This window comes from Populus alba, unplaced genomic scaffold, assembly GCF_005239225.2.
Source record: "Populus alba unplaced genomic scaffold, ASM523922v2 scaf18, whole genome shotgun sequence".
Classification (NCBI taxonomy): Eukaryota; Viridiplantae; Streptophyta; class Magnoliopsida; order Malpighiales; family Salicaceae; genus Populus; species Populus alba.
The window spans coordinates 1,595,995-1,622,880 of NW_027340131.1; the positions used below are offsets into that span (position 1 = coordinate 1,595,995).

General features: G+C 36.2%; 5 protein-coding genes across 19 annotated transcripts; 3 read left to right on the top strand and 2 right to left on the bottom strand.

Moving 5' to 3' along the window:
* Nucleotides 1-717: 717 nt before the first annotated feature.
* Nucleotides 718-2,533, bottom strand: LOC118056181 (UNC93-like protein 1). Its single transcript, XM_035068320.2, has 2 exons — nt 1,199-2,533; nt 718-1,104 (listed from the first exon to the last, which is right to left on the bottom strand). Exons 1-2 carry the CDS (start codon nt 2,356-2,358, stop codon nt 876-878), a joined length of 1,389 nt encoding a protein of 462 aa, XP_034924211.1. The 5' UTR covers nt 2,359-2,533; the 3' UTR covers nt 718-875.
* Nucleotides 2,534-4,694: 2,161 nt separating this feature from the next.
* LOC118056180 (uncharacterized) lies at nt 4,695-13,810 on the top strand. 9 transcript variants are annotated; one of them, XM_035068318.2, is made up of 20 exons: nt 4,699-5,308; nt 5,405-5,575; nt 5,679-5,762; nt 5,858-5,908; nt 6,603-6,659; nt 6,736-6,818; nt 7,491-7,614; nt 7,694-7,753; nt 8,326-8,571; nt 8,959-9,106; nt 9,534-9,661; nt 10,101-10,148; nt 10,258-10,388; nt 10,631-10,713; nt 11,259-11,362; nt 11,719-11,789; nt 12,517-12,812; nt 12,957-13,116; nt 13,274-13,317; nt 13,392-13,810. In XM_035068318.2, coding segments are annotated over exons 1-19 (2,526 nt in total). In that variant the 5' UTR covers nt 4,699-4,828; the 3' UTR covers nt 13,275-13,317; nt 13,392-13,810. The 9 variants fall into 9 exon arrangements, 5 of the variants coding, with proteins under 5 accessions (XP_073263193.1, XP_034924209.1, XP_034924208.1 ...); XM_035068317.2 differs by having other exon boundaries at nt 13,274-13,313; XR_004688772.2 differs by having other exon boundaries at nt 4,700-5,308; nt 12,957-13,150.
* A 2,817-nt stretch (nt 13,811-16,627) lies between these two features.
* On the top strand, nt 16,628-19,474 carry LOC118056177 (uncharacterized). Of its 4 annotated transcripts, none has more exons than XR_012168956.1 (4): nt 16,628-16,774; nt 17,239-17,712; nt 18,550-18,758; nt 18,967-19,474. XR_012168956.1 is itself a non-coding variant. In XM_035068312.2 (2 exons), the coding sequence occupies exon 2, from the start codon at nt 17,257-17,259 to the stop codon at nt 17,698-17,700; it is 444 nt and encodes a 147-aa protein (XP_034924203.1). In that variant the 5' UTR covers nt 16,635-16,779; nt 17,239-17,256; the 3' UTR covers nt 17,701-17,985. The 4 variants fall into 4 exon arrangements, 1 of the variants encoding a protein (XP_034924203.1); XR_012168957.1 differs by having other exon boundaries at nt 18,673-18,830; XR_012168958.1 differs by having other exon boundaries at nt 18,673-18,758.
* A 244-nt stretch (nt 19,475-19,718) lies between these two features.
* LOC118056176 (pathogenesis-related thaumatin-like protein 3.5) lies at nt 19,719-21,614 on the top strand. 2 transcript variants are annotated; one of them, XM_035068306.2, is made up of 3 exons: nt 19,719-20,704; nt 20,800-21,067; nt 21,199-21,614. In XM_035068306.2, the coding sequence occupies exons 1-3, from the start codon at nt 20,224-20,226 to the stop codon at nt 21,338-21,340; spliced, it is 891 nt and encodes a 296-aa protein (XP_034924197.1). In that variant the 5' UTR covers nt 19,719-20,223; the 3' UTR covers nt 21,341-21,614. The 2 variants fall into 2 exon arrangements, with proteins under 2 accessions (XP_034924197.1, XP_073263192.1); XM_073407091.1 differs by having other exon boundaries at nt 21,374-21,614.
* LOC118056175 (DNA-binding protein BIN4) lies at nt 21,548-25,877 on the bottom strand. 3 transcript variants are annotated; one of them, XM_035068303.2, is made up of 13 exons: nt 25,717-25,874; nt 25,382-25,487; nt 25,121-25,304; nt 24,868-24,932; nt 23,945-24,194; nt 23,782-23,843; nt 23,648-23,701; nt 23,080-23,197; nt 22,561-22,607; nt 22,377-22,403; nt 22,219-22,294; nt 21,967-22,106; nt 21,548-21,845 (listed from the first exon to the last, which is right to left on the bottom strand). In XM_035068303.2, exons 2-13 carry the CDS (start codon nt 25,430-25,432, stop codon nt 21,741-21,743), a joined length of 1,179 nt encoding a protein of 392 aa, XP_034924194.1. In that variant the 5' UTR covers nt 25,433-25,487; nt 25,717-25,874; the 3' UTR covers nt 21,548-21,740. The 3 variants fall into 3 exon arrangements, with proteins under 3 accessions (XP_034924194.1, XP_034924193.1, XP_034924195.1); XM_035068302.2 differs by having other exon boundaries at nt 23,782-23,849; XM_035068304.2 differs by lacking the exon at nt 21,548-21,845 and having other exon boundaries at nt 21,996-22,133; nt 23,782-23,849; nt 25,717-25,877.
* Between the last annotated feature and the right edge of the window lie 1,009 nt (nt 25,878-26,886).

Sequence of the window (26,886 nt, forward strand, 5' to 3'; positions counted from 1 at the left end):
TTCATGCGACCATGTTCCACATCAGAATTTTGCGTCGTTTTCACCAGTGTGCTCGTATCTTCCTCCTCTTCACAATGGTATGGTCAAAACACAATTTTAACAACTTTCATTTGAGCAAAAATCAAACACCATTTTAAACCATATGCTCTGATACCAATTGTTGGGGAATCCGACCGGTGATGTTCTAATAATTGCCCATTAGAGGCTTAGCACACTGATACAATTTTTAATGTGGTTCAGCAAATTACCTACATCCACAAGAGAATTCCATATTATTAAAGATAAAAAAAATAATACAAAACAAATATATAAAGGAAGAGGATTACATCCACTCAAACTCAACTTTCATATTTCATTGTTGCACTTGCTACTGCCATTGTAGCCCTTCTCTCTTATTCTTTCTTGTTCTCATTCTCTCTCATAACTCTCAACTTTTCAACTTTTACTCTCAAATAATGTATTTATAAAAGGATAAAGACCATGAAACATGACATAAAAGATAGGCAATAAATAAGCTTCCACTAAGTGGAAGTGGGGTTGCCACAAAATGAGAATATCCTATCAATAAGAAGGTTTCTGCCATGATGTAGTGAAAACAACTTTACTTTATTCATGTTCAAACATTAATGTGAGAGCAAGAAGTGAGTGCCAAAGTCACGAAAGTTTGAAGACGTCGTGATTCTCATTCGTCAGAAATATGCGAGGAGAGATTTCATGTCTGTCAAAGAAAGCAAATTATTTTCCATTCTTGATTAGACAATTCCAGCAGACAATTCTGTTCCGCTTATTAAGTACAACAAAATAAAAGTAAATTAACTTTAATAATCGGAGAAAAAGGCAACTAAGACACACTGCACAAGACATAATATTTTGGATCAAACTGGCTTGCTATTGTTATCCATAGATGCAGGGTTAATTGATGGCTCTTCACCCTCGTGATCGTCCTTGACGGCAAGCATGACTAGGGTTGCAAGCAATGGGTAACTCACTGTGGTGAGTGACCAATTCACAATCAACTGGCTAAGTAATGGAACTTTGTGTGCATCCACTTGCCAGGCAACTGCGGCTCCTGCACTCTGCACTCCCTTGTAAAATCCGACATATCTGCAATTACATGCAAACAACCTAGTTTAGCATATGATCGATAAGACACGCAGACCCTTCAATTACTTTCTATTTCCCACAGAACACGAATTACCTGCTAAGAATCTCAGAGTCATCAGCCAAGGCCCCAATCACCCAGTAGACCATGCTTTGGAACATGGCATCTAGCAGCCCGTAACTGAAATACAAAACGAAAGGCCCTGCGAAATCGGAACCAGAGTCCTTGAAATCCAACTTGGGTGGTAGATCATTGTGTTTATATCCTACCTGCTTCGCAAGTCCACCTGCCCAGATAGCAGTCCCGAGCGCAGCAACAATTCCAATCCCAACAAAGCCCCTCTTCCTCCTACTCTGGAAGCTGAAATCCAATATGTATCCAATCCCAACAGAACCCACCATCTGGGCCCCCCAATAGAACACATTGTTCAATCCCCTTGTCCTCAAATTAAAGAGTGCCCCGTTCACATTATTGAACTGGTAACTGTAAAAAAAGTTGCTGGCCCAAGCAGCAGGAGCAATTAAAAGCATCTTCCAGTTGAAGAACAACTTACCAATCTCCACAGCCTCAGTAGAAACCTTAGAGTACTTGATGTTTGTGCACCGTGTGCCATCATCGCGAACCACTTTGCTCGGCGGCAAGATGACCAAGGAAAGCAGAGTCCCCGCCGTCATAAAACACATGAATCCAATATAAGTCCCATCATTAACAGAAGCAGCCTCACTCCGATTGTAGTTAAGAATGAAAGGAATCAGCCCACCAATAACACCTCCCATGTTGAAAATGCTCCAAAACAGAGAAATATAAGTCCCCTTACGATGTGGGGGAGGATAAGAGGTCATGATCGCCCCTTCTCCAGCCCATAAGAAACCAGCACCGATGCCAAGAACAGCACCAGCAACAATAGCAAAAGATTGATGCTGTTTGTGGTTGTAATAAAGAAAAGAGCCCGCATACAACACGTAAGTGCTGCAGCCAGCAGCTAAGGTCAAGCGAGGACCAAGAATGTTGTAAATACCACCACCAAGAACGCCAAAGATGGCGAAGGTGGTGTAAAGGGCGGTGTTAGCATTGTTGGCGGCAGTGGGATTCACCTGGCCACCACCTCCCATACCAGAGAGAGCATTGAACATACCAGGACAACAGAAGCAGACGAGTCCTATGAGGGTGATCTGGACCAATGGTGAGTTGTATCTGAATCTTGATTTGGTTGGCACTTGGTTGGCTGCTGATTCCTCATCTCCTTCGAAACCCATGTCGGGTCAGGATTGTGTTGATTGTTTGTTTCCTGGTTTTGGAAAGAGAGAGGGGTTTTGGAGTTGTTGATATGGAGTGGAGATGAGGATGAAGAAAGATGGGTTGAATTTATGGACACTTGGGCTTATAGCCTTCCAGCTCTTCGGCTAGCGAGACAAGGAGAATGACGATATCAGATTCGTCACAGAACCTGCAGGCCATTTTATATATTTATTTTATAAAAATGAATTTATTTATGTATTGTGATTTATGGTGCAGTACTTACTTCATGTCACTGAATAATATTTAAAGAGTCCATTAAAATATTTTTTATTTAAAAATATATTACAAATTAATTTTTTTATTTAAAAAAAAATTATTTTTAATATTATCATATTAAAATGATTTAAAAGTTGAAAATAAATTAATTTTAAACAAAAAAATTTAAATCTTTTTTAAAATATAATTTTAACGCGTTTCTAATCTTCTCTTATAATATTATCATTTGAATTTAGCATTTTTAGCACAAATGTCACAGATTTGTGGAATAGACTTAATAAAAATATCTAATGGGAAAATCGAAAGGTCGGTTCTCTTTACATTAATCCCAGGGATGGGGTGATATCGATTGGGACATATAATTTATTTGAGTATAACTCCTCACTAAGAAAAGATATAATTCAAATAAAAAAAAAAGGCATATTAAAATTACCTTGAAATTGACAGGAATTCAATATCTATATTTAATGTGTATAATTGAAATAAGAAAATAAAAATAAAAATAGAAGGGAAATAGATTTGTAGCACCGCTTCCACATAGTTAGGCAGCATAGTATATGACTTTAAGATGGTAAATTGCTTCGATGTTCTTTCTTACCTAGAAGTAGGGTGGGTGGCTGAGAGTACAGGAGACAGAGGGAAGGTGATACCAGAATCAGCTGTCTAACACACTGTAAATTGTTGTCGAGGATCCAAGAGAATCCAGACACAAGATCTAACTGGATAATTTTGTTTTTTAGTATCTGGAATCTGCAGCCACATTCAACTACCTCATATGCAAATGAATATACGATGCCCTTTTTTTTAATTATTATTATTATTGCTGATATCCTATCTTAACTTATAATATAAACTATATATCTTGGCTTTGATTAAAAAGCCTGTACGCCTGAGAGAAAGATGGTGCCGTAGAAAGCGACACGAGGGGAATGCCCTTTCGTCAAGCTTGAGTTTGAACAACTGGCAACCAAGAGATAGCCGAGAGTGATGTCATCTACTCTGACGTGAAAATCGCAGTCTACAAAAGTCAGCCGGCGGGGCCGGCGACTCCTTCGGAATTATTCGCTATCCCATTTGATGCCAAGAGGAAGAGTTGCAAGGTTCACGCCAGATGACATCGTCATTCTCTGCTCTCTTTTTCTGTTGGTATTTCATTAAAATTAACTTGGTAATCATGAAATAAACTCTAAATCTTTATAAATCTCAACTGTTTGAGTTAGTTTTAGTCTGAAGTCGAGATCAAAATATGTAAAGATCTTAAAAATATAATAAGCTTCGTAAATTGCTAAATTCTTTTTAAAAAAGGATAAATCTTACAGAAAAAATTTATATCTTTGAGAATTGTTGTTTTTTTTTTTTGAGAAATGTTTTAAAATTAGGGATAAAAAAGAGTTATTATATAATCAATGTTCGAAAATGCTAAAACCATTCCTTTGTGCCTACCATGCTTTCATAAAAAATTTTAAAAATAAAGGTTAAGGGAGCAAAGTGAGTGAAAATATATAATAATTATATTTAAATGGATACTTAAATTGAGACTGAGAAAAAAGAGAGAGAATAGAAGGTTTAGTGCCTTTTAACAATATATATAATAATTGAAAAACCTTTTGAGGTTTGATTTTTAAGTTGTTTTTTACTTTAAAAATTTTAAATTAATATCTTTTTATGTTTTTTATAATAATTTTAATACAATAATATCAAAAAAATATTATTTTATTACATCTAAATGGAAAACTCTAGACCTCGTATGAATCGGATTGATCGATTAGCAACGTCATCTTTGATTAGTCTGCTGCTTTTTTAGCCAAATGATTTAGATAAGCCCCCATGTCGTCCTTGAAGAATTATTGGCTGCTCCATCCCTCCGCTCTCATTCATAAAAAATAAATTGTGGTCTTTTTTAAAAACATAAGATACTGTTGGGTGCATTTTATAAAAAATTAAATTATTTACTTTTTATTGTTGCAATACATTCATATTAAAAAACAATTTTAAAAATAAATAAATTATTTTAATATATTTATAATAAAAATATTATTATTTTTTAATTCTTTCTGGTTCGCTAGCTCTATCACTACTACCATCTAAGTTGTCAATCACAGAAGGACCAGTGGTGGAGATTGGAGAATATCGCAGCAATGCAGAGAGTGAAGAAATTGTATCTTGAATTCTTACTCGTGACACTCACAGAGTAGCGCGTTCGTCAAGAGAATGCCCTCCGCCACTGCCACCGCTGGCGTGGTATTTGGAAGCAATTGGATAACATTACTTACCACTCCTACTAGATTATTATATTTTTGTCATAGCGCTGCTGCTGCTTCTGATTTCCCACTAACTATCAATATCACTCGTAGACCTCGTCATAGATTGCGCAAAAATTCTTGCTCCTTCCCTTCCACCTCCTCCCCGTTCCCGTCAATTTTAACAGAACCAGACGACGGCAATCAGAAGAAATCTGTTAATGACGCTCGATATTCAAGTCTAAGAATATTGGAATGGGATAAGCTCTGCGACTTGGTTTCGTCCTTCGCCACTACTTCCTTAGGCCGTGAAGCCTGCAAGGAGCGATTATGGTCCCTCAATCACACCTACCAACACAGCTTGATCCTCTTGAAAGAAACCAACGCCGCTGTCCAAATGCACAACCATGGCGCTTGCCGCTTAGACTTCTCCTCCATTAATCCTCTCTTAGTTACTCTCCTCTTCTACTTCTTTTCGTGTTTTTGAATCTTGAATTGCTCACCAAGTGTTTGATTGTTTTTGTTTCTTTGTCTGGAAAATATACAGGTAAAATCTGGTCTTCGAAATGCTAGACGGGGGGGGTTACCCATCAATGCTAATGAAGCAATGGCTGTTGCTGCTATCCTGGAGTCTGCATATTTCTTGCAGCTCAATCTCAAAGCTGCAATAAAGGAAGATGCTGATTGGTACAATCGCTTTATGCCTCTTTCACAACTGGTTGGTACTTAGTATACACATTAATTCATTCGAAAAAAGCTCTAAATTTTCTTTGTCTAATTGCATGGAGATATTATTCTGTTTTCTTTTTATTCTCTCGTAGATAATGGAAATGGTTATCAATGTATCATTAGTCAGGGTGATAAAACAAGTTATAGATGAAGATGGCTCTGTCAAAGACTCTGCTGTATGTTTATTCCTTCATTTACTTATATGGTTTACTTTCACTTTCTCTTCTTGTTTTATATCTGATTTTAATTTTGGCTTTCCGTTTTGTCTCAGAGTTCTGCTTTAAAACGAGCGCGTGATCAGGTTCAGCTGCTTGAAAAAAAGGTGGGGAAAAAAAAACTATGCCTATGCCTTTTCTTTTCTCATAATTGAATTCATTTAGTAGAAATTTCTAGTTACGCCTCCTATCTGTGATTTAAGAATAACTAGCGAAGCCCATCTTGCTTAGTAAATACTTTTTGCTGCTATTGTTACATTTCTTTTGGATTTCTTGTAAGAAGCGAAGATGGGGTGTAGTTATGTTATGTAACATGAAATAGTGGATGAAGCTATGTTTAGTTACTAACAATACCCTCCCTTTTAAGTTAAAAGTCAGGCCTTCAAACGGGCTTCCTTTGTTTCGCCTGTGAAATTTACTGGAGGATAGGGATGTTCTCCTTTTATTGAGCATATCAACCTTTTCCTGGGAAAAACAAATCTAGTACAGGGTTGGGTGACCTTTGGTTAGGGTGTTGATTTCTGGATGCCATTTACTATATGATGGTGCAAACTCTCTTCTGCATGCTACCGAAGCTTTTTTATTATTATTATTATTTGAATAACGGTTGATTACATTTAATCTGATAAATGTGCACTACTAAATAACTTGGGTAGTTAAGTATCCCCTCTCGATGGATCTTGGAGTGTCATAGTAGTAGCTATATATAATTTCCTCGTATGCACTCCTATTCAAAACTCATTTTAATGATTTTCATCCTTGGTGCTTCATTTTGAACCCTTCTATCGCTTTCTTTTTCAGTTGTCTCAGTTAATGGACAGCCTGATTAGGAATGAAATGAAAGAGACATCTTTTCTGGTAAGATGAGTGATAGTTTTGTGTTGACTGTCTCTTTTTTTTTCTATTCTAGTTGTGGTAACTGTTCTTTGTTTAGGAAGTGAGTAACATTGATGGCAGATGGTGTATAAACTCAGGGACTGGTCAGCTGACAAGTTTTAATGGCCTTTTGCTGTCCAGGTGAGTGTGATTAGTTTCTTGGCATTTGGTTTTCAATTTACATATAAAGTACATGTTGCTTAATGCTGAACAAATTCATGTATTCTCTCTGTCTCTCTTTCTCACACACACATGCACTCTGCACACACAAAGGAAAACAATTCTTACTCCCCACAGAAAATTTAACTCATTCATCACCATGATAGTACCATGATTGAAGTTGCATTGTTATCTAGTCACAACACGGTGGATCAAAATCCTGTCTAATAAAACTTAACACAACTATGAAGAGCTAACCTTTCTGCTCTCAATGCTAATATAAGCCATCAATCATGCAGAAAACAATCATCAGGAACTCCTTTTCTCACTTTTTACATTGAAAAAATCGTATCATGCAAGTCTGAGCCCATTGGTTGTGGAAACTTTGCATGTTGATTCTTGATCAGTTATTTGGTGGCATAAAAAATTTAGATGACTAATCTACAGTGATATATCTGTTAAGTTCCTAGAGAATCTATAGAACAACTTCTGCTCAATAAAATATACATAACAAAATAAATTTGGTAAATGCTAGCTTCAAAACCCTGTTGCTGAAATATTGTTCCCAAAATATTCCTTTGTATCAATAAGATTTTCATTTACAAGAGCTTAGCTCTTTATATGTTATTCCTGAAGGGTAATTTACTGCTGTAGTGATTCAGGAACTGGAAGAATTATAGAGCCACTCTCAGCAGTTCCTTTAAATGATGAGCTGCAACAAGCAAGAGCATCAGTTGCAAAGGCAGAGGCAGATGTGCTTTTGATGTTAACAGAAAAGGTGTTTTATCTGGTGATGTTTTTATCCATTATCCATATCATTCCTTCAATCATCGTGTTTTAATTTGCAACCTATGCAGATGAAAAAGGATCTTGATGACATTGAAAAAGTATCAGACAGTGTAATTCAACTGGACGTGGTGGGTGCCCAACCAATATGTCTCTATCTTATCTCTCTCTCTCAGAGACACACACACAGTCCATTAATGTTTTTTAGTAGATTCACTTCTGCGTATTTACTTGTCCCTCTCTTCCAAATGATGCATTCATTATGGAACCTTAGTAGTAAGAGATAGAGTTGGTGATAATAATCAGAAAGCTGAGTTTGTGTAGTTGCAACGTTGTATAGTTTCTATGATTTGATTGCTTTAATATCACTTAGAGCTTGGAGGTGCTAAGGAATTGAGCAGGAATATTCTCTATGAATTGTATTATGGTCACAATTATGGTTGCAAATAGTATAAAATGAGGATTATAAGCAAGAATTCTAACTTCTGTTACCTTTGGAGAACAAGTGCTGGAAGAACATAGTTGCGCATGCAAGTCTGAAAGCTGTCCTGGCCTTTAAATATATTGATACTGCAATTTTATTTGTGGTTTTCAAATTTCAATTCCCTTTTACATGTTAAATTAAACACTTATTGTTGGTAAATTATTATACTGAAACACTTTATATTATACATTTATATCTGATGTGGTTCTTAACATGTAGATCAATGCCCGGGCAACTTATAGTCTTTTTTTCAGAGGAGCATCTCCCAGTTTGTATCTTTCAGAAAAACTGGATGGGTCTTTTTCCACTGAAACTTATTTATCAGAAAATGAAACCTTGATGGCATCATTTCCCAAAGAGAGAGAGTGGTTATTGTACATGCCTAAAGCCTATCATCCTTTGATGCTCCAGCAACATAGACAAAATGTGCAGAAAGCAAAAAAGGAAGGCAGTAATGCTCCTGATGTAAGTTATACTGGGCTAATGAGCAACATTCATTTTCTTTTAGTTGAGAATATTCAATCTCTCTTTTTCCTCCTGGAATGGACATCTGCCACATAAGTACATGAATATATATATATAGGGTTAATATTTGAACCATTCTAAAGGCTTGCATTTTTTCTGTTTCAAGAAAAAACTGCAAGGAGATAATGGATGGGTGTGCAAAGTAGAGCCATATTTAGATCTTCGATCTTTAGAATGGATGTAACCGCATAATTTCATTGATTGATTGTTAAAATCATCAGTTGGCTGTACTTTCATTTTCTAATGAAACTCAAAAGTGTTTAAATGTATTTCTTAATGAACAGTTACAGTTTCTGTTTTTAAGGTAAATTTACTATTGATTGTCAGGTTTCTGCATTGGAACAAGCTCACCCAGTTCCAGTTGATTTTTTTATCTCCCATAAAACAAGAGTCCTGACTATAACTGGTCCTAATACAGGGGGCAAAACCATTTGCCTAAAGACAGTTGGATTGGCTGCTATGATGGCAAAATCAGGTTGACTGTACATCATCTTTTTTTTTTTCATGTGACTGTTCATCTGACATTGAATCCTTTCCTCCAATGTGATTTGTATACTCCAAACTTCTTATTTATTTCAATATTCAATTTAGCTTCTTAAAGATCTCGCTTTATACAATTCAAAATGTATCATGCATAAGGATGAAGAGCATGAGTAATCCCTCGGGGCATAATATATGGGAAGTAGAAGAGTCACTCGATGAAAATTTTAGCCACATACCAGTTTCTGGATGTATGCTAATAATCAGAGTGGAAATTTCATGCATTCTATGACCATGGCTCATGCTGAAATTAAAAAAAAACAAAAAAAAACAAAAGGTCTTGGAAGAATTTGACATTGCATCAGATGTTTTACTCATGACCATTTATTTCTCTTACATAACCTTCTTGTTTGAAACTGCAGGTCTTCATGTTTTGTCATCTGAATCTGTAGAAATTCCTTGGTTTGATTCTGTTTTTGCTGATATTGGTGATGAACAGTCCTTGTCTCAATCTCTATCTACCTTCTCTGGCCACTTGAAACAGATAAGTGTAAGGATGATATGCTTTCCAGATTTCTTTTTTGTTTGTTTCTGTTGATTTTTTTTTTTTTTTTAATCATGGATATGCAGGCTAGAGCACTATAAATTGCTTACAATGTTTCTAACTTTGAATAGACACCTCTTTCTTAATTCAATTTCCAGCATCTTGCATATTATCAGTCATCCAGAGGCTTTTCAAATTGGTTGCATATTGTTAATGAGATTGTGCGTTGAATGATAAACCTTGGAGTTTCTACTAACAGAAACTCTTCAATTTGATATCTTCTCTTTACCGATGAGAGTAGCAGCTCTTCCAATTCAAGGATTATGAGTTGTTAATGAGATCTCTGCTATATATTTTTAGACCATGCCCAATATCTTCTTTTCAAATCATTTTCCATCTTCCAGATAAGAGAATTTCCATGGAATTTAACAGATTCACCATGCAGGACATTCGATCTCAATCCACGAGTCAGTCACTGGTGCTACTAGATGAAGTGAGTCTATGATTGTTTTTACTTAATTGATATTTAACTAGTAGTTACTGAGACTTGTCAAATAAATCTATACCAGGTAACATATAATGCATATCTATTGCATATATAGGTTGGTGCAGGTACAAATCCTCTTGAAGGAGCTGCATTGGGGATGTCATTGCTGGAATCTTTTGCTGATAGTGGTGCCTTACTGACAATAGCTACAACACATCATGGTGAACTTAAGTCCCTGAAGTACAGGTATTTAGCAAATCAAGTAAAGATGCGATGATTGCATGAAGAATGCTGCATATCTGCAGATCATATTTCCTTATCAATGAGAAATTCATCATAATTAATCAATAACCATTCTGGTTCATGTTTAGTTGAACCCATGTCTTGCATTGTTAACTGGCTCTTGCATTGCATGGTGTACTGTCACAAGCACTCTGTTGCCAGCTCCATGTTCTCAGTTTCATGTGTTAATGTTTCTTCTTTGCCAGTAATGATGCCTTTGAAAATGCTTGTATGGAGTTTGATGAAGTGAACTTAAAGCCGACTTACAAGATTCTCTGGGGAGTACCAGGTTTTCCTCTTGGGTGCATAACTGATTAAATTTGTATTGGATGTGAGGATTGCTTGTAATTTGATTTATAGTGTTTGAAAACCTTATCTCTCCCTTTGTTATTTATTCTGTCGCTTTTGGATATCAAGGACATGGTATTTAAAAAAAAGTATCAGATAGGGAAATCAAAATTTTGTAACTTTTTTGCCACTTTCCTAAGCAAAGGTTTTTAACAAATAGGGAAGTGACTTTTCATCTCAAACTAGGAGAATGGCACAGGGTAACACCCTTTCTCCATTTCAAAAACATCTCTCTTATTCAGTGCTAGACTATGGAGCTTTCATTTGATATGAGTTGTGGTTGTGAATTTTAGACCTAATAAGAAATTTATACATTTGAGAAGTAGGGGCTTTTAAAAATTTGCTTGGTTTCCAAAGCTTTTTGGTTTAAACATGCACTTCCCTTGTGCTTAAAAGTGGGTTAGGATGCTCTTTTCTGCCTGTCATGATTGTTCTTTGTATCAGTAACTATACTTCATAACATAACAGCTGCGTTTTTTCCTATAGGTCGTTCAAATGCAATTAATATATCTGAAAAATTGGGACTCCCCAGTGTAGTTGTATCTAATGCCCGAGAACTTCATGGTGCTGCTAGTGCAGAGATTAATGAGGTAGCATGGACTTATCCCATGCAAGGTTTATTCTTGGTTATACTTTGAAATCATGAACATCTTGTCATCTGTAAGATTTTCGACCGCTCTTGGTAACAATTACCATTGTTTTTTCACTCGCCTGTGATAAAATCCAAAGAAAAACTTATGCATTATCTGCTTCGTACTTGAAAAAAAAAAGTAACGAATTTAATGGAAAGTTTACTGTTTTAAACATGTATTTCTGAATATCTCGATTGAGACTTTTTGTCATCTCCATTCTCCAACATGCAAGCAAATTACTGGAAGATTAAAATTTGTTTCTTCATTGTAATTTTCAAGCTGTCAAGTACTGTAATCTTTAGAATATCTTGCAGGTCATAATTGATATGGAAAGGTTCAAGCAAGATAGTCAAGAGCTTTTGCATGAGGCACGGCATCATCTGATGTGAGAATCTATAGCTTAAAGACTACATAGAAAATTGTTCTTCATGATTTCAATCGGGATGTGCATTATGTAACATCTGCAATATAAATCATCCAAATAATAACAGGCAAGATCTGAAACTCTGGCCATCAACATGCTAATACAGTTTGTTTGTTTTAAACTGGGGTATCTCTATAACCAATTTATGTCAGATAAATTCTTCTATCATAAATGGAGGAAGTTGTTGCCCCATTTGTGTGTGTGATTCACTAATAATTATTTATCCTCACATGTTATCGGTATCTTTTGGACAATAAATGAAAAAAGTTATCCCTAGTCCATATCTGCACCTGCTAAATATATTTTGCAGTTAGAGCAATGACTCAATGCCCTATCCTTGTTATTGGATGCACGCAAGAACCATGCATGCCTTCCAATTCAGAAAGGCTCAGGGGTTATTTTTCGACAGGCATAGTGTTCTTTTCAAGGTGCTTTTGACCTGTTTTATTCCTTTTATTTATCTTTTTTCCTTGCATATCTTTTAGCTAAAAGGAATACAGTTTTACAGTAAAGATCATTATGTCCTGACCATTTACTCTCTTACATCACTTTTATTTCTTCAATAGAAAGATGGATTTTGTTTACCTTTTCTTATGTTGCTCAACACTTGGTTCGGTTCTCACTGTCAATAAACAGCAGCGATTGTAAACTTGTGGGTGCTCTATCTACTATCTTTTTTCATTTTTAGGCTCTCAAAAAATCTTCATGAAAAACTAAAGCTTGCCAGAAGGAAGATAAAGGAGCATGGTACTGAACAGAGATACCGTAAGATGCAGCAAATATCTGAGGCTGCATCAATGGCTCGTTCTATCCTTCACAAGAAAGTGCGGCAGCTTCGTGCACATGCAACACAAACTTTTCAGCCTACAGCAGATCAAAAACAAATGTCGACAAGTGATAGCCGGTTTACTGCAGAGGCTAAGAATGGACGGCCTACAGAGAGTATGAGTACTTCAGTAGTTGAAATCAATAAACAACCATCAGGTATTTTTTGAATGGAAGTACAAGTTTCTATTGAAACTTGTTTGGAAGACAGTTTCTTTATGCAGAAGTTGTTACTTGTTGGTGCTAGCTTGTTCTTACTTGGTTTATGTTAAGCAAAAAGTCTAAAATTTAGTATGTTCACAGCAGCAATGACTGAGCTTCCTGAGGTTGGTGATATGGTGCAAGTTTCTTCGCTAGGAAGGAAAGCAACAGTTTTGAGAGTGGATCGATCTAAGGAGGAAATACTGGTTCAAGCTGGCAACATGAAGCTGAAGTTGAAACTCGCTGAAATAAGAGTTAAATAGTAAGAAAAAGGCACACTTGCATGTGCAAAATGGGTGAGAAAACATTTCTGCGCAATTCACCAATTGTTCCCTCTTTGTAGTCAAAATTACCATTACGTCATTTTTCAGAAACAGTGGATTATCTTATTATATGCCATTGGTTACATGCATATGCAGACACGCAGTTATGCACCCTCGCGCGCGCGCATCACAGTTTGTATGCATGTGCATATGCAATTCAATATTTCTACCTTGTCAAATACTATGAATTAATGCATTTTATCTTTATATCCAGAGGTACAGAGGCATCATATAAATGACCAGCAGTTCATGTTCCTATCATGGAAAACATGCTTGTTCTGCCCTTTGGAAGGAGGGATTTTATCGAGCAAGATACCAACATCATCTTCAGGCACAGTCAGGGGGGGGATACTGGTAGAGTATAAAAGGGACGGGGATTAACTGGAAACAGAGATTCAAAATTTCAAGAAATGAAGAGCCCTTGACGTCACTGACTGTAATCAATATTCTTGGAACGGCCCACCTGCATGCTGAGGAAAACTCAATCCATTAATAATAGTTGAAGATACTGAAACATGGGAGAGTTGATGTTGTATCGTTTCTCTGTTTGGTCGGTAACAGTTAAGTTAAATGACAAACCATGTGAATATTACTAATGGCAATACAAATTTTAACACTTTGTATGCTCTCTTATGATATGCGGTTTTTCTTGTTTTTACAAAATTCGATGCATCTGGGCTTCTGCTAGAAACGCTAAGGCATGGAGTTTGCCAGAAACAGAGAATATGCTTCTTTGAAGTATGATAATGTGGGAAGCATTTGCTGGCTAATTTTTAAAAAACATTAAAAACAACTAAATTCATAAAAATTAAGGTGATATCTATTTTTTTAAATATTAAAATAATAATGTATTGAATCGATCTTTATTTAGATTAATTTATAATTATATATAAAACAAATTTAAAAATATATTAAAGTTTAATTAAACTATATTTAAATTTGTTTTCACTAATCCTAGGGATCATGATTTGTATCAGTGATATTGAGGGTTGTTATTAGTGATTGAGGATCATGATCTTAATTTGTTTTTTGTTTTGCGCTTGTGAATAGCTTTTATCTTAAATTATAATGATAATTTTGTTATTTTAAGATTTTAAGAGCTTTTTAGTTATTAAAATGAATATAATAATAAATTTATAAATAATTATATATTTTTATTGAATTGTTTCTTAGAATGGTAAGTGTTAATGTTTATATGAAGTTCAAGAAATAAAATGTAATTTTTTAAATTATAGCAGGAAAGTGAAAAGAGGTTTTTTTTTGTAATTATTTCAAAAATCAAATGAAAAATACAATGTTGCTCATCTATAACAGAAGGATCGGGATAAAAATACATTACAAGAAAAGAACTATATATATATATAAAAAAAAAAAAATCTAAGTATATAAAATCACTATAAGGCAAGCTCATTTTTAATATAAAAAGAAAGAATCTTGTAATCTTGGGCCATTTTAAAAAGAATGAAATCTAAGATATTCAATCAATCAGATATTTGATTTTCTAAATAAATCATGTACAAAAGCCAATCTAAAAATCAATTGCCACTTTAAAGTCTGAACACTTTTAACATAACAATTGCTATCATATATGCAATGTCAAGACTTATAAACCCGTAGTGCATTAACATCTTTTTTTTTTGTTTAGATTCTTATTTAAAACAACGGGATAGGTAATAGATTAAATACTGAGCTCAAGTAATATGGATTTGGTAAATTATCAGAACTAGTATTTTTAGGATTAGTTAAGTATTAAGTCTAAATATATGTGTTGATGAACTGTCAATCCAACATCTTTAAGTTTAAACAAGTTCTAAACTCACATGCATATAAAAATAATTTTTTTTAATAAGTAATATATATTTCTCCTCTAATGAGTTAGAGATGGTTTTTTTTTTTTTTTTACATATAAGATATTTGAATTCTATCATATAAATAAAAAAAGAGATCTTTCTGTCCTCACATGGAAATTAAAGGGCAAAGAGGATGGCTATAAAGACCTATAAAATTCTAAAAAAAAAAAAAGAGTTTTCAATATTCATTCTCCATGTCATATTTATTTTTAGAGTTTTTTAAAAATATTATTGTATTTTTTTAGAAAAATATTTATTTAAATATTGAAGAGTCCCTGAAAATCATAAAAAAAAAAAAAAATCTTTTTACAAATATCAATCAACACCTATTAATTATGTTGGCAGGAAAAATAAATTAAATTACTAAAATAAAAGATTGAATAATATATAACTTGGATTTTTTGAGACATCTGAAACCACTAAATCAATAGCCAGAAATGCATGGGAATAAACCTCCATAGACTTGTCAATAGATCATGTAATGATACATTATCAATTAGTTAACAAAGCTATAAATCTCATCAAAATAAAGGTAATATAAGGGCAGGTCGGTTCATTTGATCTGCATATGACAAGCATTAATCACCTGCATCTAATCACACAGCTGAGCTGACATACATCACCGAATAAAGTTAAGCTTGTGCTCAAATGAGTAGAAAATAAAACTAAATAAAAACACGTGAAAAATAAAACAAGAGGGCCGAGTCCAACTGGTTACTGATAAAAAAGATGAGATAAATGGGCTGGGCTTGGGCCTCCTTATTGTACATGGACACCAGTATATACGGAGATAAAAATACGTGTTCAGGGCGGATAAATTAAATGAAAGCCAATATTATACCCTTCTTTTTCTTTTTTCTTTTTTCTTTTTTCAATACACATCACATGAGGTGGGAAGATTGAGATGCTATGTTATGTTGAGACTTGAAAGAGAAGCAGGGGGGAGACATAAAGTGAGGGAATAGAGACAGGTAAAGCAGATAGACACGTGACAAGTTAATTAACTAAGAGACAAAATTATACTGACTTAGTTACACACTCTATTATTATTTTAATTACCATATCTGAGATTTCTTAATATATTAAATGAGGATATATATCCAATTATTAAAAGCCATTATGTTATGACGAAATCCACATTAAAATAATAAAAACATTAAAAATATATTAATTTAAAGCAATAAAAAAATAAAAAAAAATAACATAGAAAGAATTTAAAACTATTTATAATTATTGGTACGGCGCTTTTATGGTATATTATTAATTGTAAGCGTAGGATTAGGAAATCCAACTCCGGATCTTCAAAGTCAAGTTTAAATTAATGAACTAATAAGTCTCCGTTGGATGTTATGTAAAGTAATGATAAATTTATATTTGTATGCATGCATGTATGTGGAGAGGAGATGGAGGGTCAAGTCAACACTCAACAGGAATGGAATTATGGAGAGGGGGGGAGCATCTCTTGTTATGCATAAAATTCTATAAATAATCCTCGTCTCCCACTTCTGTGCTCTTCACCCTTACTATATTTTCTTATTAACGGGGAGAGACGAGAAGAATTCCTTAAGTCTGTCTGTGTGGTGAGAGAGAGTGTGTGTGTGTGTTGGGTACAGGTTAGGTTTGTTTGGCAGGTGAGGGGTAGTGGCATCGTCGGTCGGTCGGTCGATCATTATCATTTCTCATTACCTGTGGCTCCTCCTCCTCCTCCTCCTCCTCTTCTTCACATCACCAGATCAGTTCAGATCAGGTCAGGTCATTTGCCCTTTCCTTTCTTTCTACTGAATATTGATTCTCAATCACTGCCCCTTTTAATTACGTCATTTTTCTTTCTTTCTTTTAATCTTAGTTTTGGAGCTCAGATCTGTTCTTTTTCTCTCTTCTTAGAAGAATTTCTTTTTAGAATCTTTGGAGCATGAATCACTCATTATATAATATTATAATAGCCTTGGACTCATGACAGACACCATATTCAGTGTCTGTTATAACTATGGATATGATTGTTGGAATTTGAATTCTTGTCGGAATCGTCTTTCCTTTTCCCTTCTTTTCGTTTCATCAAAGACACAGTAGATTTTCTTTCCTTTACAGTACATTACTGAATAAAAAGGTGGGAATTTGGACAAGAAAACAAAAGGGAGAACCTCTTCTTTCGAGCAATACTTGAGTTCCGTCTCGGATGAGCTTGACCCCATTCTTCTGGTGGCTTTGCAGATTTCTTTGAAGCTGCCAATGGATGTCTTTGGTAAATCCATCCTGTCTGCTCCTGCCAATGTTGTTTATCTCTCCACTATTCTTGGCCTCGATGGCCCAATTCCTGTCCACAAATGTGACTGCAAGTGTCAGAATGAACATGTCCTTGCCAACATGTACCGCTGCAGCCTCACTGGTCTCACTCACATCTGTGACAAGAACTGTAACCAGAGAATTTTGTATGACAACCATTCCTCCCTTTGTCGCGCAAGCGGCCGGATTTTCCCCCTTTCCCCAGCCGAGGACCAGGCTGTCAGAGGAGTTCGCAGGAAGCTCGATGATGACAATAGTAATGCTCCCACGGATAGCTGTTCTTTCAAGCGCAGGCGCAATGCACAGTTTCATCCTTCTCCTTTCGAGAGATCTTTCTCTGCTGCCAGTCCAATCTGCAGCCAAGTCGGAGATGGCATGGATATGAGCTAGATATAATCTATCGTATAGCTGAAATAACCCTTTCTCTTTTAATTCGTGATGTTTATTTGAAGTTTCTCCTTTTCATGTTTCACGGAACGGATACGGATGTCTTTGAACTTAATGTGGGTACTACAATGGTGGACCATCAGTGTCCTCCTCTATGGAGGAACTTAATATTTATTTTTCATATGTAATGCAATGTAGCGGTTCCAATAGCATAGCTTGACTTTCGATAGGAGATCTTGAACTTGCTCCATTCACTCACGTATGAAGCTAGAGTTTAATTCATTTTCATTCAAGCTCTCCTATTCCTTTTGAATTCAAACTAACTTCTGGTGCTTTCAGGTCTTTTGCAAGACTTTATATCTATAGGGTAGTATCAACTTTTAGCGTTTTGATTTACTTCTTTATGCAATTATTTTGTGTCTACCGTGTTTTGATCTGCTTTTTGTGGATGTGCTTATTGTGTGCATTTTAAGTTTTGGAAACACAAATTCGTTGAGATACGTTTAATACTAGCTGACTTCATTACGTTTGTGTTGAGTGTACTAACCTTCATAAATCTGTGTTTGCGTAAGTTTATGAAACAGATTTATCTGCTATTTTTTGCACTTCATGATTTTGGGTGGTGGTTGTATTTGGGTGCTGCTGGTTATGCAGCATAGTTTTTATCAGGGCTTTTCTGCAGTGTTCTGTGCTCAAACTTACCTGCTGCTATGCTTTATTTTGTCTGGTTTATTGCAGGTTGAAGACCAATATTGCGTTGATTCCTTGCTTTTATTTGTTGTTGTTTACTCAATCTTGCTTTCATAATTAGATTTGTTGTATGGTTTCCTGAAGTAACTTTTAATTTTGCAGGGATTGGAGTGTATACAATTCAGGAGACCTTAAATATACTTCTCTGTTATCAGTAATGAATTATTGTTTTTGAGAATTTTGTTGATAATGTAAAGCTCAAAGAGTTTATTTTATCTTGTACAGGTGTGGTGATCGATGTGGCATGGAACTGCTGCTGATGGATTGAGAAGATAGTGCATTTACCTGCAGTTCACTTCTTGTCGTTGAAGGTCTGAATCCCAGACTAATCTTGACTGCTGGTTTATTTTTTAACTTATCATTGTCTCTGCTTTATGATACACGTATTTCAAGATCTAATTTCCTGCTTATCAAATGATGTTGGGCTGTCGTATTGATGTTTTTTTTAGAGCCTACCTTATTGTCTGTTTCAGTTGATTGCCTTACCTTACATACCTGCTTTGTGTATGAATGTGGCAGATGGAACCTGATTTGTTGGAGTTACTATTGGATCGTGAATTGCAGAGGCAAAAGGAAGTTCCTTATTTTTATGGCGAGCTTGACCCCCTGAAGAGCAGAGCAGCTGCATCTAAGCTGTTAGAATTGCTGGCTTCAACCTCTGGAATCTGTTAAGGCCAAGCAAAGCTCGTCTTCAGCTTTGGAATCAATAGAGTCCACACAGCATTACGCCTATCTTGGTTGCTATTGGTGTAAGAGGGAGATAAGTTTTGTATCTGACCTGCTCTGAAGCTCCTGAGTAAGTACGCTGATATAAATTCTGGTTGATAGCCTCCCCTTTCTGGTCTAAAACTTCCCTGTTCTCCAACATTTCTCCAACCAGCGAAAATTTGATCCCTGTGGATTTAATGTGGGAGTAGATTTAGTTTGTTGGGGTTTATTTTGGATATATGCATTAGCACTTGTATCCTCGTAATATTCTAAGAAAAAATAAGAAATAATGCTTCTCCCTCGTCGTTTACAGTTTAAACGTTTCTCGGCTTCTTGGCTGTAATTTGTGGTGTACATTCGTCCTTTGATCAAGTATAAACAAGATGATGGTGCTGCGTTTTCTTATCACCATCTGGTATGCTATGTTTCACAGGATGAAAATCTTTTTCAGTGATGAACAAGATGGTTTTAGTATTAAACTTCAAAAGGATTGATCCAATAAAACAGGGAAAATAGGAGAAAAGGACAAGGGTAATCCGCATTGATTGCACAATGAAATGCGCTTAACGAAATCACATGCCCTCAAAACCTGTGGGCGTAGACTGTGGTGGCGATGATTTGAAGGCAAATCCCTCACTTTTATGATATTGATGTCATTTCAACCTGTTAATTTTTTTAATGTTTCTTTCATTTGGAGAGAAGCAGCTCGGAACCTTTTCTTTCTTTGAGGGGAGAAAGAGGGGGGACAGGAGCATGACTTTGCATCGTCTGTCTGTAATATATAAATGCTGTGCAAATGCAAAAGGAAGGAATCGCTTCAACATGTGGCCATTAGGATGAAAGCAATACTAAACCCAGAAAAGTGATATTGCGGCTCAGTGTTCAGCAAAGCAACGTAACCTTTCAGGTTTGGATTTTCCATAGCGCGCAATCATCTCCAACCTAGATTCTTCCCTTACATTATCTAGGAGATGGCCCTAGCAAGCAAAATGCTGCCCTACCCACTGCTATCCGTCTCTCCTGAGGCTACATTTTACAAAGCTACAAGAAGCATCCACCAGACTTCTCATGATGCCCTTTACGTTACCACTTTTACGTCTAATTCTCACCTCTTTCCTAATCCCTCTCTCCTACTCGTGCACTTTTACAATAACAAACGACTGCCCCTATACCATATGGCCCGGTACCCTAGCAGGTGCAGGCAACCCACAACTTGCAAGTACTGGATTCCGCTTGGATTCTGGTCAAAGTGTGAGCATTTCAAGTGTCCCAGGGTGGTCGGGTCGGATATGGGCAAGGACAGGATGCACATTTGACGGCTCTGGAAATGGCTCCTGTCAAACTGGCGATTGCGGGGGAAGGCTGGAATGCGTAGGCAATGGTGCTACTCCACCAGCGTCGCTCTTTGAGATCACCCTTGGCACAGGCAATGTCAAAGATTACTATGACGTCAGCCTCGTAGACGGCTACAATTTGCCTCTTGTTGCCGCACCCGTTGGGATCCACGGTGCATGTAATGTCACTGGCTGCGTTTCAGATGTCAACATGGGTAAGGTTTTCCACCTTCCAACTAATTTTCGTTTTACATTTTGGGCTCTTCGGTGAGGCAATGACCTAATCGCTTCAACTTTTCGTTTCAAATAGGTTGCCCAAAGGAACTTCAGGTGGTAGGCGATGGTGGTGGAGGAGGAGGTGTGGTTGCTTGTAAAAGTGCTTGTGAGGCCTTTGGACTGGACCAGTACTGTTGCGGCGGGGAGTTTGCCAACCCAACCACATGCCGACCATCCTTTTATTCAACCATTTTCAAACGAGCATGTCCAAGGGCTTATAGCTACGCTTTTGATGATGGCACCAGCACTTTCACATGCAAGGCTTCTGATTACGCCATCATCTTCTGCCCCACTGCCAACCGGTATGCTTCCTTTCCCTCGTTATTGATTTATTCTGCTTGGATTAAAAAAAAAAAAAAAAGGCCTGTTTTTTTCTATTTCGCTTCAGATAAGAGTTAGTAGTATTAAAATAAAGAACGAATCTCTGGCACAGGATCGAGACGCCTGATGGGGCAGACACAGCTTCTGTGATTCCCAAGCCTGGTAATGGGGAGACAATGAAGCTGGTTTCCTCCTCAAACGTTCTCCGACCTCTTCCATTGCTCTTCCTTCTCTTCATCCTCTATTTAACCTAATGAACATAGATGGAATCTTATCTGCCTTGCTAGAATAAAGCAATTCCACAGAACACCCTGCATCGTTGGGAATGGTGAAGAACCTCACAAATCCTGCACGAAGAGTTGGACTATTGTAGAAGAGCACCAAGTGCTATTTCAATTCTCCTGGAAATGAATCCTTTTGCCAGAATGAAGTTGAATTAGTTTATTGACCATGTCTTGGTATGAAAAACATAAACAAATGTAAAATAACCTTCTTCTAAAATAAGATTCACAAGCTACATTGATTAAATTCCAGCAAGTAAAAAAACCCTAATCTAATCGTGATTTCTATACCAGCCTTAATCAGCTAGGTTATATATGGTCATTGTTCATGGTTTATGCAATATATATGATAAAAATATTGCACGCAAGTCTATTATTTTTTAGTCTTGGCTTTCTTCGATACTTGGGTCTTCTTTCTTACTTTCTTTACTGGCTGCGGCTTTCCTACTGCAGTTTTACCTTTCTTTCGAGCCACTCCCTGCATCCAAACTTGCATAAATAAGCATAAATGGAATATATTGTAAAGCTAGCAAAAGCATGGTTTCTAGCAGTTCACGAAGGAGTAAAGACTTTGAAGTACTTGAAGATTTAAAACATACAGATGATTTCACAGGTTTTCTCTTAGTTTTTCCATTGGCTGGTTCTTCAACACCCTCATTCTGATCAGTTTGATGTGCAGTAGCCTTTGTTATCTTGTCAGTCTCATCTTCAGAATTGAAAGAAAAACCCTCAAGCGTTCCTACTCATACAGGTCATTTTTAGCGAACTACAAAGGCGAGTTCTTTTATTCAAAGGGATATTTCTCGATAAAGTATTTACAATAAAGAAACCATTGAAAAAAAAACCCTAACCTTCAACCATAGTTTCAGCTTCGTAAACATTAGACTGAGTTTTTAGCTGAATGAAGTCATTCATAATAGCCTCTATCTGATCAAGCACAAGATCAAAAATAGTAAAACATTATCTGAGCTGCATAGAATGAGTAATAGGAAGAGGGAATTGGGCACACCTTTGCCTCTGATTGGCCAAAGCTAACCTGAACCAAAAGAGAAACATTATCATGCCTCTCTCAAAAGTAAAAATGTACAGCAGAACCCATGGAAATCATGAGACTGACAGTTGGGGTGAGAAAGGGAAACTACAGGGGGTGTTAAATGTGAATAAAAAATTTCAAGCAGAGATCCATGACATACAACGCAAAAGGTTCTGGAAGGAACTATTGTTGTTCTGTATATTGTGCCTGAAACAACAAGGTCAAGTAAATCAGAAGCAAGCACTCTACAGAGGCATGCATAACAAAACAGATAAGGGCAAGGTTTTCGGGGTGGATATCAAAAGTGAGCCACCATTGAAGAGAAAAACACATAAGGCACTAGAGCATGGTAAAGTAAAATGTTGGGGAAGTAAAAAAGCAAACTTTTTGTTGGGACACTTTCCACAGATTGCTCGAGCTAATTTCTAATAAAGTTTAGCTATAGTAACATTAACATGATTGCTGTGAATTGTGTGTATGCACAAAATCTGTAAAATCATCCATGATGATTCTGAAGGAAAAAGGACCTTTCATTACTGAAAAATTAATGCATAAATTTTTATCTGCTACAAGAAATGGTTGAGCTTTCTTCTGGCTATATTAGATGGGGAGTATTTGAAATTATACCAAATGAAGAACGTAGTAACCACATAAATTATCATAACAAAACAAAAGATACCTTTTAAGTCTAGGTACATTTCAGAATTTCCAGATGGGGTATCCGGAATCACTACCCGCCCAACAGCCCCCATATCACCGCTTAGATCTATGGATTCACCTTCACACTCAACAAGCGCCTGCATCATAAAGCTTTTAGTTAATAACTGATGTGCATGTGGATGCATGCATAAAGTTATCCATCATTTCTTTATAAACATGGATTTATATATTATGTGGCAAGAACCAAAGAACCATCAAATCAGAAGCAAACCCATTATCAAGCAGGGGGGTACATAGTGCAGAAAACAATCTCTAAAGAAATCATCAAGGGACCAAACAACTAAGCAATACAAACATAAGCAGCCAGCAATGGTCAGTTTGCTTCTTCCCAGAACTGGCCTTCTCTCTTCCCCGCACAATTATTATTTGAACTTCTATAAAATATTGAGAAAAAAAACCTAACAATATAAGAGAACTATGTCTATTAATAGCATCCAAGACAGCACCATGGAGTTGGAAAGTTAAATGATATTTATAGTTAAAGCAGAGGAAACAAGAGGTTTTTTTAAGACCAATAGGATTCCTACCTTGGAGCGCTGGACTTTCTCAGAGAGTACCAATGGTAACCTTGATGTAGACACCTGCATGCTTATCTTGCTACGTGAATTGGTTGAAGCATGGGAAAGTGGAAAAAAGAATAGTTGCTGCACATAATTCTTACATGAGCATTTATATGCTTCTCAGATGTGTCTTCCTCAGTAATTTCTGCATCCCCATGGTTTCCTGTGACTTCAATTAAGAGCATTTTAAGAATATGAGAGAGTTCTTTGTGTGAAATTTGGAAAGATATAATATTCACCACAATTTCCATCTTCTCCTTGTACCTTTACTTTGCAAGTTATCATTTCCATTCTTCCCATTCTTTGGAGCGTGACCCTCTCCTTTTGAAAGTTTCTTCGGAGATTTACTTTTTGAGGCCTTCTTTACAGGAGACACTTCTCTGCTGTGCATAAGAATTAGATCCTCATTGTTTCTGCTCTCTTCAATTTTATTTTTTCTGGGATCCCTTGCAGGGCTATTATCAGGACAAGACTCAGAGTCTGATGATAATGCCCAAACTGAATGGTTTGATGCCTGTTAGCATCATTGTAATTGTCATCAACGTCAACCATATAAATAGCAAGCTATACATCTCAGAACTAAACATTCAAAACCAGTAACCATGCTAGACCTTCCTGGTAAAGAAACATTCCACGCCAATAGTTGAAGAAAGAAAATCTAAAACTAGTTGACAGTATACAATATCTTGTTAGAGCAATGAATGGTTAGAAATTAGATATTAACATCTAAGTTCGCTACACCAGAATGTGCACAGAAGGGGACAATTAAGTGCAGGGGAGGTGGCATGCCAACAATCAGATTCCTTCACCTATGATACCAAGAAGGATGTCACTCTTAGAAACACTTAAAGATTTTAGCAGAGGATTAAAGATAAACTTCCCTCGGTTTGCTCTTTGAAATCAGCCACAGCATTATCAAACATCAACTTTTGACAATACACAAAAGTCTTCATTAGCATATAACCTATTAAACAATAGTATTCCTTCACTATAGGAGCCATGTATAACCAGCAGAAGCAACATGTCTATTTTGATATTCAGCCTTGGACAAAATTCTCCCACAGACTCCATCAACTCCCAAAACAGACTATGGTTTATACTTCATACCTTACTGTACCAATCAATCATGAACTATTGGCACTAAACTCATCTGAACACAAAAGAAGTGTTGGTATAAATGCTCTTACATGAGGTTCTTTTGTGTGATTCACAAATGTGCCATCCTTAACATCTTCTCCATCATCCCCATCCCCTGAATCATTTTCAGAAAAACAAAGTATTGAAAACCAAGACTAAATGAATCTTATTTTTTTCAAAAAAAAAAAGGTAAAAAACCACCATAGACGAGGCTTGCAAATAGTTGTAATGTAGCTACGATACAAGCACAAGCCAATACCATTTGACCAGTACAAATAGCAAAGAAAAAAAATCTTGTTTCACCTTTTCTTTTCTTCTTCTTAGCTCCCCCTTTTGGTTTGGAACTCTTATTGGATGGAGCATCAGCAGTAGTTGGACCAACAAGATCGTTGCCTTCCTTTGACGATTGAGAATGAACCGTATCATCCCTATAAGGACTAGCCTTGAGCGATGAGGCTGAGTCAGAGGACAATGTCAGAGCTGGGGCCTGCCAAGCAATGCTTTAATTAGCCAGTACCCAGGATACGAAACATTAAAATAAAAGAAATAAGGGAAATAACAGACCTGGAAAGAACGGAGCCAGTCTGGAGAATCCTCCCGAGAGCTATTGCTCATTTTGGTTGAATTAACAGCAATCAAATTTCAACATACATGCAATATTATTAATAATCTGTAAAACAAAATCCATTCCTCTTTGCTTAGTATTAGTTAGATTTGATAGAAATGCAGAAATGGAAACTTCTATTATGCAGTTAAGGGATGAATTCTCTCTCCTTCGAATTTATAAATCATTTGATAAAAGAAGAACAAGCCCTAAAATCGGAAAGTGGAAATTGGTGCGTGAATCTTAAAAGAAAATGCCTGGCCAGTGCATATAGACATGGCGAGAGAATACTTACCAGAGCTGTAAAAAGCAAAATATTCAATGGCGTCCAGGTTCAAGCACCAAAAGCGGAGCTCTCCCTCTTTCTCCCCTCGCTCTCTCTGCGAATGTGCACGCTACAGTATTCAAGAGTCAAGACGTGGGCTACTCAGAAATCACAAGCATGTCTTCGTGGGCGGGTGAGCCAAGGTTTGTTTGCACTTTGCAATGCAATGACAAGAGAAGGCCTAAAAGCCCTGAGACACTACTTAACCAGCCCATCCAACCGCTACTAAGGCCCAGCTCCATATTAAAAAAATATGTATTATATTATCTAGGAGTCAGATAGAATTTTTATTGAATGTAAAAAATTATCCATTAGCATGTTTTCTAGCCAAAAAAAATTAAATTATGTGGAGGTTAATTTGATATGACATGGTTAACTTTTTAGATTTAAAGAAAACTCGAATGACCAATAAAAATATAATATGACTAAAAAATTCAAAATGATATTTTTTAAAATGTTAAGATGATAACATATTGGATCTACTTAGATTTATTCAAATCAACTCAAGTTAATATGTCAAATCTTCAACCTAAGTCATGAGACCCTAATAACCTTTCAAATCATTAATTATTTTAATGATTTTTTATTTAAGATATGCCAATTTTATTCTAGAATGTGAGGGTGCTACCAATATTATGGGTAGATGCTATTGCAAAGAATTTGTCCAAAAATTTTGACCAATCTTGTTTGTACTCCTAAAAACCCATTTCTAATTTTCTAAACCGGTCAAGTCCTGGACACGTCTTGGTTATTCGCTTGTAGCTATATTTAAAACTTACAGACATTCAGGGGGGATATGGGTTTTATCTCTAAGTGGTAATTTTAGGGTTCTAAATAAATAAAATTGAATGCTTAGACAAAAGACTAGACAGAGCACTAGTAACTCCTACCTAGCATTTAGTTTTCAAGAAAGTATTTGTTGAGAATTTGCGTAGGCTGTACTCAAACTATAATTATATCCTTTTGTGGCGTGGGGGTCTTTCTAAGCTATATGGGTTAAGCATCCAGATTTCCACACAGTTGTATCTAGGTATGAAAAGATGGTGATCACAATGTGGAGAGGGCTTACAATATATTTAGAAGGATGCTCTTAGGTTTGACAAGAATACGTTTTATAAATAATTTAGAAAGAAAAGATGT